Source organism: Theobroma umbraticum, unplaced genomic scaffold, assembly GCF_002168275.2.
Source record: "Theobroma umbraticum cultivar Fairchild unplaced genomic scaffold, ASM216827v3 scaffold_130.0, whole genome shotgun sequence".
Classification (NCBI taxonomy): domain Eukaryota; kingdom Viridiplantae; phylum Streptophyta; class Magnoliopsida; order Malvales; family Malvaceae; genus Theobroma; species Theobroma umbraticum.
In genome coordinates, this window is record NW_018397264.1 from 6886258 (window position 1) to 6899205 (window position 12948).

General features: G+C 33.5%; 1 protein-coding gene and 1 pseudogene across 2 annotated transcripts; both read right to left on the reverse strand.

Moving 5' to 3' along the window:
* Positions 1 to 3686: 3686 nt before the first annotated feature.
* LOC110421925 (nuclear transcription factor Y subunit B-1 pseudogene) lies at positions 3687 to 4654 on the reverse strand (annotated as a pseudogene). The gene is made up of 2 exons (XR_016351526.1): positions 4153 to 4654; positions 3687 to 3782 (listed from the first exon to the last, which is right to left on the reverse strand). The product of XR_016351526.1 is annotated as a nuclear transcription factor Y subunit B-1 pseudogene (transcript).
* A 3537-nt stretch (positions 4655 to 8191) lies between these two features.
* On the reverse strand, positions 8192 to 9638 carry LOC110422183 (acyltransferase GLAUCE-like). The gene is made up of 2 exons (XM_021435994.1): positions 9183 to 9638; positions 8192 to 9088 (listed from the first exon to the last, which is right to left on the reverse strand). The coding sequence occupies exons 1-2, from the start codon at positions 9636 to 9638 to the stop codon at positions 8192 to 8194; spliced, it is 1353 nt and encodes a 450-aa protein (XP_021291669.1).
* Between the last annotated feature and the right edge of the window lie 3310 nt (positions 9639 to 12948).

Here is a 12948-nt window from a genome sequence, read left to right on the forward strand (position 1 = left end):
TTGTAATTGGTCTCAAATAAAAGTTCTGGTTCAGCCACTGGACCATCCTATACATGTACACATTTGTAGTGCTGGAACTTTGGTGAAGGATTCCTGTTTCCATGTGCACCTTCTTTACTTTTCAACAAGTACATGTTTGGAATCTGGAATAGAAAATTAAGCTACAGCTAGAACACAGGCTGAGATGGCAATGGCATGCATATATATATATATATAGGAATTCAGGTTCCATTGGCTCCCAGGTCTCTTGTATTAAATTTACACTGAGACTGAGCAAGAAATGTTTACTCCTTAGGTGTGTGTGAATTATATATATATATACATACATACATATACATATATATATATATATATATGCATCATTTTTGTTTGATTCAATCAAACCAGCATCCAAGGGCCAAATTCTCTACATCTATTTTTCAATATTATGCCAAATAAATTAAAGTTTCAAGGAAAATGTAGATGCATTAAGTTCATTCAAGCTAATGGGCATAAGTCCAAGTTTCCTGTTAGCAGTATTAGTTGGTATATTTGAAGTGGTGAAAAATGAGGGAATGTTGGTGGCTCCTGCTTTGAAATGAAGGGGATGCTGTTTATTTATCCAGGTTAGAATTAGGAGCTAGCTTCAGAAAAATCTAACATGGTTGCATGTAAGGGCGGATCCAAGAATTTTCCTGAGTGATGTCATAATTAAAATAATAAATATGTTAAAATTTATAAAATAGAAGTTTCAACATTAAATTAAAAAAATATAAATTCAATACATTCATTTAATATTTCAAACTAAAAATATCGAAAAAAAAATATAATTGTCCATGACAATTTTTCATATTTTGAAAATGTTATAAGATAGTATAAGGAGAAACATTATCAAATACATTTTTTTGAATATATGTCACCGTACAATCATTCATATACTCGACACTCGTTCGATTGTGTAGCATATGCTTTATAATTTTGAATTCAAACTATCAAATAAATCAAAAAATATTTAAAAACTTAATTTAGATTAAAAATTACTTACAATTGAGTAAAAAACACAATCAAGAACCGAGAGGAGGAGAGTCATAAGTCTCAAGAGTAAGACTTAAATTTTTGAATAGAGAGAGTTGCTTAAGTTTTGAGTGTTTTAATAAAATCTTAAATTATAAATAGAAATTTTTTTATCTTTCCATGTAGAATTTAAATATTAATATATAAGTTATTTTTTAATAAATTTACTTTTTGATAATATTTAAATATTATTTTTTTAAAAAATTAAATATGATTAATACATAAATTTTTTAATAAAATCTATGTTTTGATCCCATTTCCTAAAAAATTACAAAAAAAATAGTGAGTTCATAATATATTATTAAATATATAAAATTCTAAAATGATAATATAATAAATAAGTATTTTTTTTAATTGAGCACTCTCATGAACATGGGTCCGCCCATGGCTGCATGGGAAATCAACACCCTGATGACATTTCTAAGTTAGAGATCCCAACAAGGCTTGATCTTGTGATATATATGTAACTCATTTACTAATTAAGCAGCAAGCAGTGTAATTGTTACTTGCAGAAAGTAGCTATGTTACAGTAGTGATTAACATGACTTGCTTTTTGGTGGATGCATAATACTGAATTTATGATCACTGTGTTTGCACATAGTGGCACTCAGGAGCTACTAACAAACAAGCATCATCAGTGGAATGCTAGCTAAACAAACCTCTAATCAAGCAAAATGTTCAAAGAAGTGCTTTAAATATTAATGGAGGTAAGTGAAGAAGATTCCATTATTTTTATACATAGATTAACTGATAGTGCATGCCTTTATCTTCCATCTCTACAACATTATCTTTTTTTTTTTTTGAAAGATAGATATTTCTCTATTAATGGGTAGAATTGACGCAGAAGAAGAAGGGTGTTATATACTCACCCAGGACCTTCCCTATCCCTTGCATGCAAGGCCTACCCAGACTCACATATACAGATTCAATGCTTATCAAAGCCAGTAGCTAAGACCACCCAGACATTAAACATCATACTGCAACTCTCAAAAAGAAAAGGACATGCAATGACTCAAGGTACCACAGTTCTAGTATTTCACTACTTTACCACTTAAAGGTAAAGGTATCCAACATTACGTATGCAGCACTTAAAATTCAACTTGATGTCTTAGCAGGTAATAATTTGAATTCAATCACTTTATGAATAAATCATTAATTTAACCATAAAAAATTATACTTAACAGAGGAACAAAAACAAATTATCTCATAAATCTCCACTGAACTAATGATCTATATGCATGCTTCTTTTCTTTTTCTTTTCCTGAATTGGATTGAAAAAGAATATATCAGTAGGAAGATCTTAGGAAGAATATGTTGATATATGGGAAGCAGAATTTCAAGTTATACTAAGTTTGTGATGCTAAAACAAAAAGGTATAACAGAACTAAGCTTGCACACCTTCCATAATGTTGCAATCAATGGCTCTTTACTGACGAACTTCCAACTATATTATAATACCATTGTTTGACGCTGCAAAATCCAATCACACCGGCCAATCCCATCTATAATATACTATACGTGCACAGTGAAAACTGTCTGGCATGGCATATAACCTTGCCTTGGGAGGCAGGCGGCTGTGAAAGCACATGAAGACGCCTTGCTTGGTGTCAAGGTGACAGTTATCACATGGAGAATTCCTGCCTTCTTGGGTTGTTTTTATCTAAGAATGGTCCATTGCCAAAAAAAAAAAAAAAAACAAAGGGACGGCATGCACTTTGCCAACCGGCTGCAGCAGTGTGATGGCAAGGAGGCATGGCCATAGTAAAAAGTATTACAGTTTGGGGAGTTGATTTGGATATACGGGGATTCCTGAATATTCAATCAAATATTCTCCTCTCAGAGAGTGAGTGCTTTTATAACATTGTGCGGCAATGAGTGATTGGTGGATATTTTCCAGGTTACCTTTCTTTTTGCTTCCATCCTAGCTAGCTATCTAATTTTTATACTGAAGCATATATCTTTTTATGGGGAGGCTGAAATTCTAGAGAAACCTTAACAAAAAAGGAAAAAAAAAAAAACTGAAGCAGACCAATATGATCCAATGGTAGCCCATATTTTGTATGAGATGAAAACAACAGAAACCCTAATCTCTTAAAACCTTAAACGAGGCAAACACTCGAAAAGGGTCAATGACAATAACTAAAGAGAACCCAGAACAAGGACCCGATTTATTAAATGAGATAAATGTCACTGTGTCATCAGGATTTGTTTTCGTTTCAATAGTATTCTGCAGATGCTAGAGTGATGGCTGCTAAATGGTGGCCCCTAGCTCCCAACATTTTCAAGGAACCTTAAACCCGGATTGCTACTTTAAGTCAACATCTACGAAATTTTGATATTCGCGAACAAAGATGTGACTTACCGTAGAAAGATAGTAAAAAAGAAGATGAAGCCGTAGGGTCATTTAGGTATATCTGGTACTGGTGATAGTGGGTACTTTAGCTGGAGACCATCCCCAGATAAGAGAAAGAGATTGACTAAATTAATGGGGAAGAACCAGCTCTCAAATGGGAAAGATGGACCCAGAATAGAAAATCATCTACAATATCATTAATTTTTTCTGGAAACTACTCGTACTCTTACCGGCAGCTAAATGAAGAAAGAGTATTATACTGGTGACATTAGAAGGGCAAAGAAAGGAAATTGCAGGACTATCTTCTGAAATTCTTGGATTAGAACAGTATAGTGGTTAACTAACCTGATAGCTTCCTTCTTTGTTGCAAACGGAGCTGAAACAATGAAAAACCTTGTCATCACTGTTGTCTCGGATCAGATTCAACCATATTTCAAGTACAAGATACCAATATTTCCCAATATATACAAGTTAGAAAAATTACTATAAACTAATTCTTAAAGCTAAGACTGATGTGTAGCAGTATGATGGCGTTCAAATCAAACCCAGAAAAGAATAAAAAACAGTTGCAGAAGTTGTGTGAAAACCATGATGCACAAATTCCATACATGAAATAAAAGCTATCCCACTAAGAGGTCAATAGATTGCCACATCGAATCAAGTAACTAGAACCCAATCTTGTTGATTAGTGTTATCATGGTTAAAGCTACAAACAGCTATATGTTGACTAATATGTAACCATAAACCTCAATTAAATGGCCCCAGATTGGAGTTGTTACTGCTGCCAATCATGCTGAACTTCAATGGAGTTGGAGCAACAGCCTGGTTTATTGTTTGGTTTCTTCCATATGAAGACGGTTCCTCCCTGCCTTGATCAGTGTTGCTGTTACCGACCTTGTCTTGATTTGCTGCTTTATCTCCTTCTAGCTCTCTATACTTGTGCAAGTATCTTCTTAGTGGTACGGCGTAGTCATCAAAACCTAGAGTAGCCAAAGCCCAGCATATATCATCTCCATTCACAGTCTTGCGCCTTTCCTTTCTGCACTTCTCGGATGCTTCACTAGTGACAAAGCTAATGAACTCAGAAACGCATTCTTGCATAGTTTCCTTGGCTTCCTTTGAGATTTTTGCATTAGGAGGCAGAATTTGCTTCATTATCCGGCCGACGTTGGCTATTGGAAGTAAGCGCTCTTGCTCTTTGATGCCGCCATCATCATTTGAAGCACTAGCTCCAGCATTTTCGGCCATTCTTGGGTACCAAGAACTTGATCCTGTTGAACCAAGACTAGTTGCTCAGGTCAAAAGGTTAGTTGTATAATTTATGCTGTAAGTTAATAAACACCCATGTAAACACACACATATACATATATATATATATATATACATACATAAATACATAAATCATATAAGTAGACTTATGTCTTTTTCTATATTGATGTGATATGTGATGACGCCGACCTGGTCGGCATCAATGGTGGGACCATGTTCACAAACCCAATCTAATTGAAAATCCTTGATTACAATGGTGATTTTGCAACAAATATTGTGTAAATTGACTAAGTCCACCAGTGTTGACAGCCAGGCATAGTCATATACTTTCCAAGTAAGCTGCTAGGCTTCATCGGCATGCAACAATAATATTGGATGCTGAGAGGGCTAATGAGGAATTTTTTAATAAACAACAAAGCTCCAATCATGTTTTAGTACAAACAGCTTTCTGAAATTTAAGCTTTAATATTAAACCAACTGGCTGAGAGTAAGCATGGATAGGAATTAGTTAGCATAATAATATAAATTTAAAGGTGGAGAATATGCTAATGCATAAGGTTTCAGAGTGGATTCAACCGATGCTTCATTAGAAAAAGAAAATTACCGTATTATAGTGTTAATCGCGTAGGTTTTACTCAAGATTACATCATCCTATACGACAGCATATATAACTAGTATTTCTTTCTTATTTAATTTTGGGGGGTTGTCCCAAGTCGAAATTGATATAAAGGGAGAAGGGGAGTGGGGGAACAAAGACAAGAGAGGAAACTATATGAAGTAAAGGAGCTTACTCACCATGATCTTGTTATGGTCCAAAATAAAGAACAATATATGAGATGGAAATGGTGATCCATTCATGGAGGCTCAACCACTTGCACTGAACTGTAACCCGTTAGCAAAGTTTAATTCTGCGGAGTTACCAAGGTAAAGTTTAATTGTGCTGACAAGCTAGTCTGCTAGCTTATTACCAAGTTCTTAGAATTTTCTTTCTGGTAATAACAAGGAAAAAGCCTTATCTCCCTATGCTTGATGCTCTCATTTGGCTTATGATTGTAGCTTGGAGCCTTATAAAACACCTTCCCAATCACACCATCATCAAATGCTCACAACTTAATTTATTGCCTTTGCTATTTGATAAATAATCCATGAGTCATTTTGGTGTATAAAAAGTTCATCATCCTTTCCAGATTGACAATAGGAAATTATACTTGCTTGTTATCATGTTCATTGGTTGTTCCGTCCCTTTGCTTTTCCAATAACAAAAGTTTGGATAAGTTCATCACATTTTCATTTTATTATATATGGTCACAAGTATTCTAGTTCTTGAGCACAATTGTCTTCTGTCCTCCAAAAACCCAGTGTAACTTTTATTTATTTAAAGGGGAAAACCATCTTCAAGAAGTGGTAATGCCTTGCTCGTTTGACCATGTTTCAAACCATCCTTATGACTATAACTGCAAACAAAAGATATAAAGTAAAAGAGTTTCTCCTTTGTACATTTCCGTACAGTTCTAATTATAACAAGGTGTTGGCAGAAATATAAAAGTGTGTCCATCAATTGTCTAAGGTACACATATTACTATTTAAAAGTTTGATAGGGCATGAATCATGATTGAGGAATGAGCTGCTAGTTTAGTGACACCAACAGAAGCTTTCCAGACAGGTCAACAATTAGGTTTTTCACATTGTTTTGAGAAAGAGTGTAGAGGGCAATCACAAGTGATGAACTGATAAGTGATGGATCATTTTTCTTTCTAGATTTTAGTTGATGGGGACAGATCCGATTGTTGCAAGTAGATAAAGATGTGGAGTAAACGATGCAAATAGTTAAACTATGATACCTCAGGGCTGTCCCCCCCAACCCCACTTCCCTTCACTAGTTTTGTACCATATATAGCTTTGAGTTCTTTTATTTAATAGTTATGGAAGGAAACAGAAGAAAAGACAATATCAATTTCTTTATAAACTTGCTAGCATAAAGCCATAATTTAAGAGCAAAACAAAGTGGACTAATCGCATATGATGATAAAACAAAAGGAAAATATCCACTTTCTTCATTGACTGTTTTGGATTTTCATGTATGGTCCCCTAGCAGGATTCCCTAAAACCAGCTGGTTCATCAAAAGAAATGTATATGCTATTGGTGGGTCTACACCGTTTTGCATCTTGAAGTCATTTTTGAGTCAAGTGATTTCTTGATAACCTAAGACCGAAGAAAACTGAGTGGAAGCAGCAACTATCAAAAGCAAACAAGGAAATAAGCTTTAGTAAAATGCTGGTGGAAGTTTGATTTGTGCTTTGAAAATCTTAAAAATATCCTATATATCATGTCCTGATCTGCTCCTCTTTCTTAATAAAGCACAGCTAATTTTGCAAAGATTCCCTTCTCCCCCTCTTTCTTTAATACAACTTGATTTGGATTTAAGGTTGTCCCTCAAGGATTTGGAGCCAATCTTGAAATTTTCACCGGAATAAAGTAGTGAGTCAACAAAGTAAATAAACTGCCTTGTACTATCTCCTTTGCTGTTATGCCATTTGTCATAAGCCAAGTGGATGTTGCAGGTTTTGGATTCTAGCATTCTACATATCCCCCTGCTAAACCAAATACTAAAATCGTCAACTCCTTTGGAATGGTTTATAGTCTGCTAATTAACTACCCAACAACTACTGTCAAATAAAAGAACTGTCACGAACTTTTCTAATGGAAAAAGAAAATTTAATTTAAACAATATATTGCTTTTCAATTGCAGTTGTTGGTGTCAATGACCAGATTCTATGTATCTGAACTAGTGATGATGGGATCGTTTTTATGCACTGAACCAATGGGGATCATCCTTTCATTAGGGTGGGAGTTGAGACAGCATACCAGACACCAAACTAGCATTTATTTAGCTTTCATTCCTTTCAATATGCAACTTTAATATGTCCAACTTTCTGTTTTCCTGCTTTAATTAACTTAACCAAGTTAGAAGCCTAGCTACATCGATCGACATATCTGTCTTATATTTTTCTGCGAGGAAAAGGTAGTAGGCCTTAATTCTTTATTGTTTCTGGCACTCACTTAGAACTTAATATGATCTGGTTCTAAGCTTATGATGTTTTCTTTACCTATTCTGTACTACTCAGAGTATGATAGTGTAGTTTATATAATTGACTTCATAGTGTAGGCAAAAGTATAATAGTTTGTGTTTGCACTAGTAATTCTTTTAACCTCCCTTGCTCTTCACTATATTCATGAAAACAACCCTTTTTTGTCCTTTAAAGTTTCAAGACTTCAAAGCACTGAAACTCTGCTTTGTTATTAAACGTAGATACTGAAACCTTATTCCCCCCCCCCCCCCCCCTTTTTTTTTTTTAATTTCAAGATCCAGCTCTGCGATGCTTTAAAGTAATTTTTCTGCCAACAGCTTTTCATAGTCGCAGATCTTTTGTGCAAACGTGCAAATTTAAGTTAGATTAATCAGTAAGGTGGCAAATTTACCACATTGGTTGGGGAGGACTTTGGTGTCATATGACTCATATGTCAAAGATATGAAGCATTAACCTCTTCATTTTCTCTGTTTCAAGGCCCAACCACACATTGATCCCTCCACTACTATCTCCACATTTTGCATCAGAAAGCAGCAGAACAAATTCATCATTCCCACTAACAACTGGCCCTCCATGAGCTGGCTTCCCAAATCCGAAATCAAGCTCATTGAATCCAAGTTTCCACCAAGCAGACACATAGAAAGTCCCATTGCAAGTGGCTGGAACCCCTCTATGAACCTCCAGCCAGTCTATCACTGACCTCGCATACTCATCTGTTATCCTTTCTCTAGCTTCCTTTATCTTCTCAACACAGAGGGAGAATGGCTTCTCTACCAAATCAACCACTTTTGCATCAGCAAATGCTGTGACCACAGCATTGCCTGCAAAGCCATTTGGCAAAGGGGGTGAAATTTTAGACCTTATGTCCACTGCAAAAAGAACTGTAGACAAATCATCTAAGTTTGTGAATATCGCTTTTGATCTTGCTCTCCAAATGTGAGCTACTATAGCTTCGAAGCTTGAGCACCTAGTCATTGCTTTCTTTTTTAGGGTGGTGATCATTTCAGGAGTGAAAGAGTAGAGTTTGTGAGTGTATATTTTTGAGAAAATCAATGGAGGCGGCGATTGTTCTGGTGCAGTAAAACATGAAGTACGTGATGATTTCTTATTTAGTTTTACATACTCCTTGTGCGGGTAACTAATCAGTACTGGATTTCTTGCTTTTAAGCTTGTTCTATCATTGTAGATAACTTTGGTTTGTAGCCCTTCACCTCTGCAAATAGAGGCAAGGTTCTCAAACATCTCACTGGCCGATTTTCCATCTAGGATAGCATGGTTTGTCATAAAACCAATGGAGAAACCTCCACATGCAAACCTTGTGACCTGCAAAATAACCGGGAAAAAGAGTAGTTTTGAAAGAAAATTGCGCAAACTTTCATGGATAGTAAATAGTTACTAAGCAATAACATGGTTATACCTGTATGGTGAGCAGTGCTGTTTCATCTAGGTTTAGGTATAAGCCTGGCCGATGAACAAACTGATGAAATGTAGAATTTGGAAGGGAAAGATTCCCAAGATCTTTCAACCTACGCCTTGATGTTGCGCTCACAAACAAAACTCCAGCATTGTTGCAAAGAAGCTGCAGCCTGTTGGTTTGCTGGTTAAAGCTGAGCCTTCCAGCCATGAAATAGTAAGGACCAAGAAGCACCTCAGCCACCGCTTGCTTCACTCGAAGAGAGATACCCAATGTTGAGGAGCTCTTGTCTGGAGGGACATCAAAAAAGAAGACTGTTTCAACAGGGAAACAGACTGCTTGGTCAACGTTAGACAGGAAAATTGTTTCAAGTGGCATTGGGTTCTTTGCAGAAACTAATGTTACTGGCTCTTGCTTTACCAAGTCTTGATTGGTTATAGAAATGGTGAAAGTTTCCATATGGACGAAAAAGTCAGCCAATGTGCTTTTCTGAGGAGAAAAATTAACAATGTGATGGTTTACTTGTAGTGGTTGAATGAATGTGTTTAAGATATAGGAAGGAGAAGATTGGTTTACAATAGGGTAGGATAAGCATGACTAGGTTTCAATGTTGTGGGTCCTAATTGATTGGCCAAAAGGAAGGTTTGTTTGTGGTAATTTAACTTGGCATTTACCTTTCATGGGGTCCTAAAATGGAGGCATGACAGTTTCATTTCTTTACTTTTCCAATACATTATGAGGAATTCTAGACATCAGTTGGCATTAAAAATTAAAAGAATTTCATTGTGATTGAATTTGCATGTATTTGGCATAATTTCAATAAGATTGGAGCCTTTACAAGACCAAAAGAAAAAAAAGTATACCCCATTTGCTCCTGGTTTTGGTTTCTTAGTAGACAAGTGTTTTATTATATAGATTGCAAAGAGAGAGAGGGAGTGAATGGGGAGAAGGATGAGACTAGGGTTTCTAGTGGTTTTCCATAATACCTAGGGGCCTTGCTGGTTTAGGATCCGTGTGGCACATATTTATTTTTAAATTAAAATTATATTTACTTATTATAATATCTTGATATTTCTTTTGATATCATTTTTATAAGTTTATGTTACGTGTTCGGTAAATTTTTTATATTAATATCATTTTTATTGTTTAATTATTAAACCAAAAGGAATGGAAGAGATTGGCAGCTGTTGACAGCATGACCATGACATTTAACTTACCTGATTAAATTAAACACAGTCCATATTTCACGTTCTTGGAAGAAGTGATCATGGCGATGAAATAGACTTGGTCAACAATAGGAGACTTCTTTTGATCTTGGCATATTTACAAAGCCCACATTCATTAAAAGAAAAAGGGCAATTACTAGCCTACTTGGAGAAGAAACATTGGGCCAAGGTTTAGGCCTATGCAAGTTCTTGTTTGAGTTAGACAGAAAAAAGTAGTTGGCTTCAGCTTTGGCCCTCAGCCCTTTGGCATTGGCATGGCTTTCATTGCCCATTAAGCAAACAATCAGAGATAAAGAAATTCAAATATAAATATTAACCCCTCATGAATAAATAAATGTAAAAATCGAAAACTCTCAAATATAAATATTAATAATTTTTAAAATATTTATTTTAGAAAATTTTAAACTTTTACTTTTACAATTTTTTAAAAATAATATTTTATAATTAAATGTTAATGTATACATATTATATTTTGTCACATTTAGACCATTTGGTCACCAAAGCTTGTCTAACGCCCTAAATAATGTTAGATAATTGTAAGATTGTAGTAAAAAGAATTACAGGTGAAATATTTTTTATACAATTATACATAGATATAATATTGTTTAATGTATAAACAGAGTTCTTGGTGCTTAAACATGGCAGCCATAGCTGGCCCCCTTCTTGTTGTTCTTCCTTCCAAGAAATTCCCACGTTGCTTGCCCTTTGAAAATGGTTTCTTTCTATGGTGGATTAATCAATTAAATAATAAACTATCTGCTCTCTGTCAATGAGACACAGATTTGGAAAAATAAAAATAAAAGGCAAGACAAAGTCAGCAGAATTCCAACCCCTTCCTTTCTTCCTCTACTTTTCTAATAACTCAGTGGTCAACCTCTTCAACTAAAAAAAAAAAAACTTATACTCGTCATTGGGTTATAAATTTATCATATAATATGAATTAATAAAATTTATAAAATACCAATTAATGAAAACAATATCTATTTTAATGCTATATTAAATTTTTATAATGAATACTTAAATCTCAAACCAATTTACATTAAATGAAGATCTTGATTATATTTATATATCTAAAATATTTTTGATTTTGCAGTTGTGGAATTTCGTTTCAACCCGTTAATCAGACATTTAGTTAAAATATAGTAAGGTATATAATGATATTTTGAATATTTTTATATACATGTATAGTGTGTATAGTGTGTATAGTGTGTATGATTATGATAACAGTAAAATCCATTGGAGAAACGTGAGACACGTGCAATGGAGAGAGAGAGAGAGAGAGGGAAAGGGGTAAGGTGCAAAACAACTTGATTCTCACTTTTAGTATATGCTAATGATGAAGAAGAACTCTCACTTCATTCATTGATTTGTGTTTTAAATTCTCATGAAGTACAGTAGAACTACTGCTACCTTAATTAATGTTTAGAACTTAGAATTCGTTATTTACAAAGATTTTAGGTTCGGATTATTGGGTTTTTGAAATATACAAAAATAAAAATACCACCTATTATATAATTTAAAAAAATCATATCATTTGATGTTAAAATCATAAATGACACCTTATGTCGTTTTTATGAATAATTTTAAAAATTCATTTTAATTAAAAAGGTTTCAATTTAAAATGAATAACTAAAAGTTTTATTTTATTATTATATATTTTAATCATATACTTACTTGTTTACTACATAAAAGATCCACCTCAAAACCAACCATACTTGAAGTGCTTGATTATCATGTATTTAAATAATCTAAGTCAAGATTAGGGTAACCGCCATTTGCAATTTTTTTAATTATGGCCTCTTTTTGGATGGTTTTTTATTCTTGCTTGTAGATAAATAAATAAAAATATTATTTAATTTTAGTCTAATAATATATAACGACTTAAATTAGCTTAGCCAATCAAAAGACACGTTCTGTCCTGGACCGCACCTTTTCGGCTGCGGCCACTTCCGTCATGCCTTAGCCACACCTACTTCTTCTCTCTTTCGTTGTTTTTCTAAAAGAAATATTAAGATGGTTTTGAATTTTTTTAATTAAGGTTTTTTATAATTTTTTTAAAAAATAAAAAATTATGAACATAAATAAAATAAAAAATTTAATATATATACATGTGTGTATATATATATATATAATAATTTCAACTAAATTAAAGATGAAATATAAAAAATGATTTGAATTTTTTTAATTACAAATTTTTATACTTTTTTGTGAAAAAATAAATGATCATAAAATTTCATAAACAAAAGAACATAATCATTACTAAATAAGTATCTGTATGCGTGCATGTATATATAATAATTAAAATTAAATTAAAATTTTAAGATAATTAATTAAAAGATAGAGATTTTAATTTGAGTATGAAGTACTTAGATGATTTAAAATTTTTTTGAATAGAATTATTTTTTTTATTGTTTTACTTAATTAATTAATGAATAAAAAAAGATGAAAACAAGGTCTAATAATGAGAAAAATTAATTATTCTTAATTAAGTATGCTCAAATGAATAATTCATTTAAATAAGCCAAGGCTTAGCTTAGCTCAAT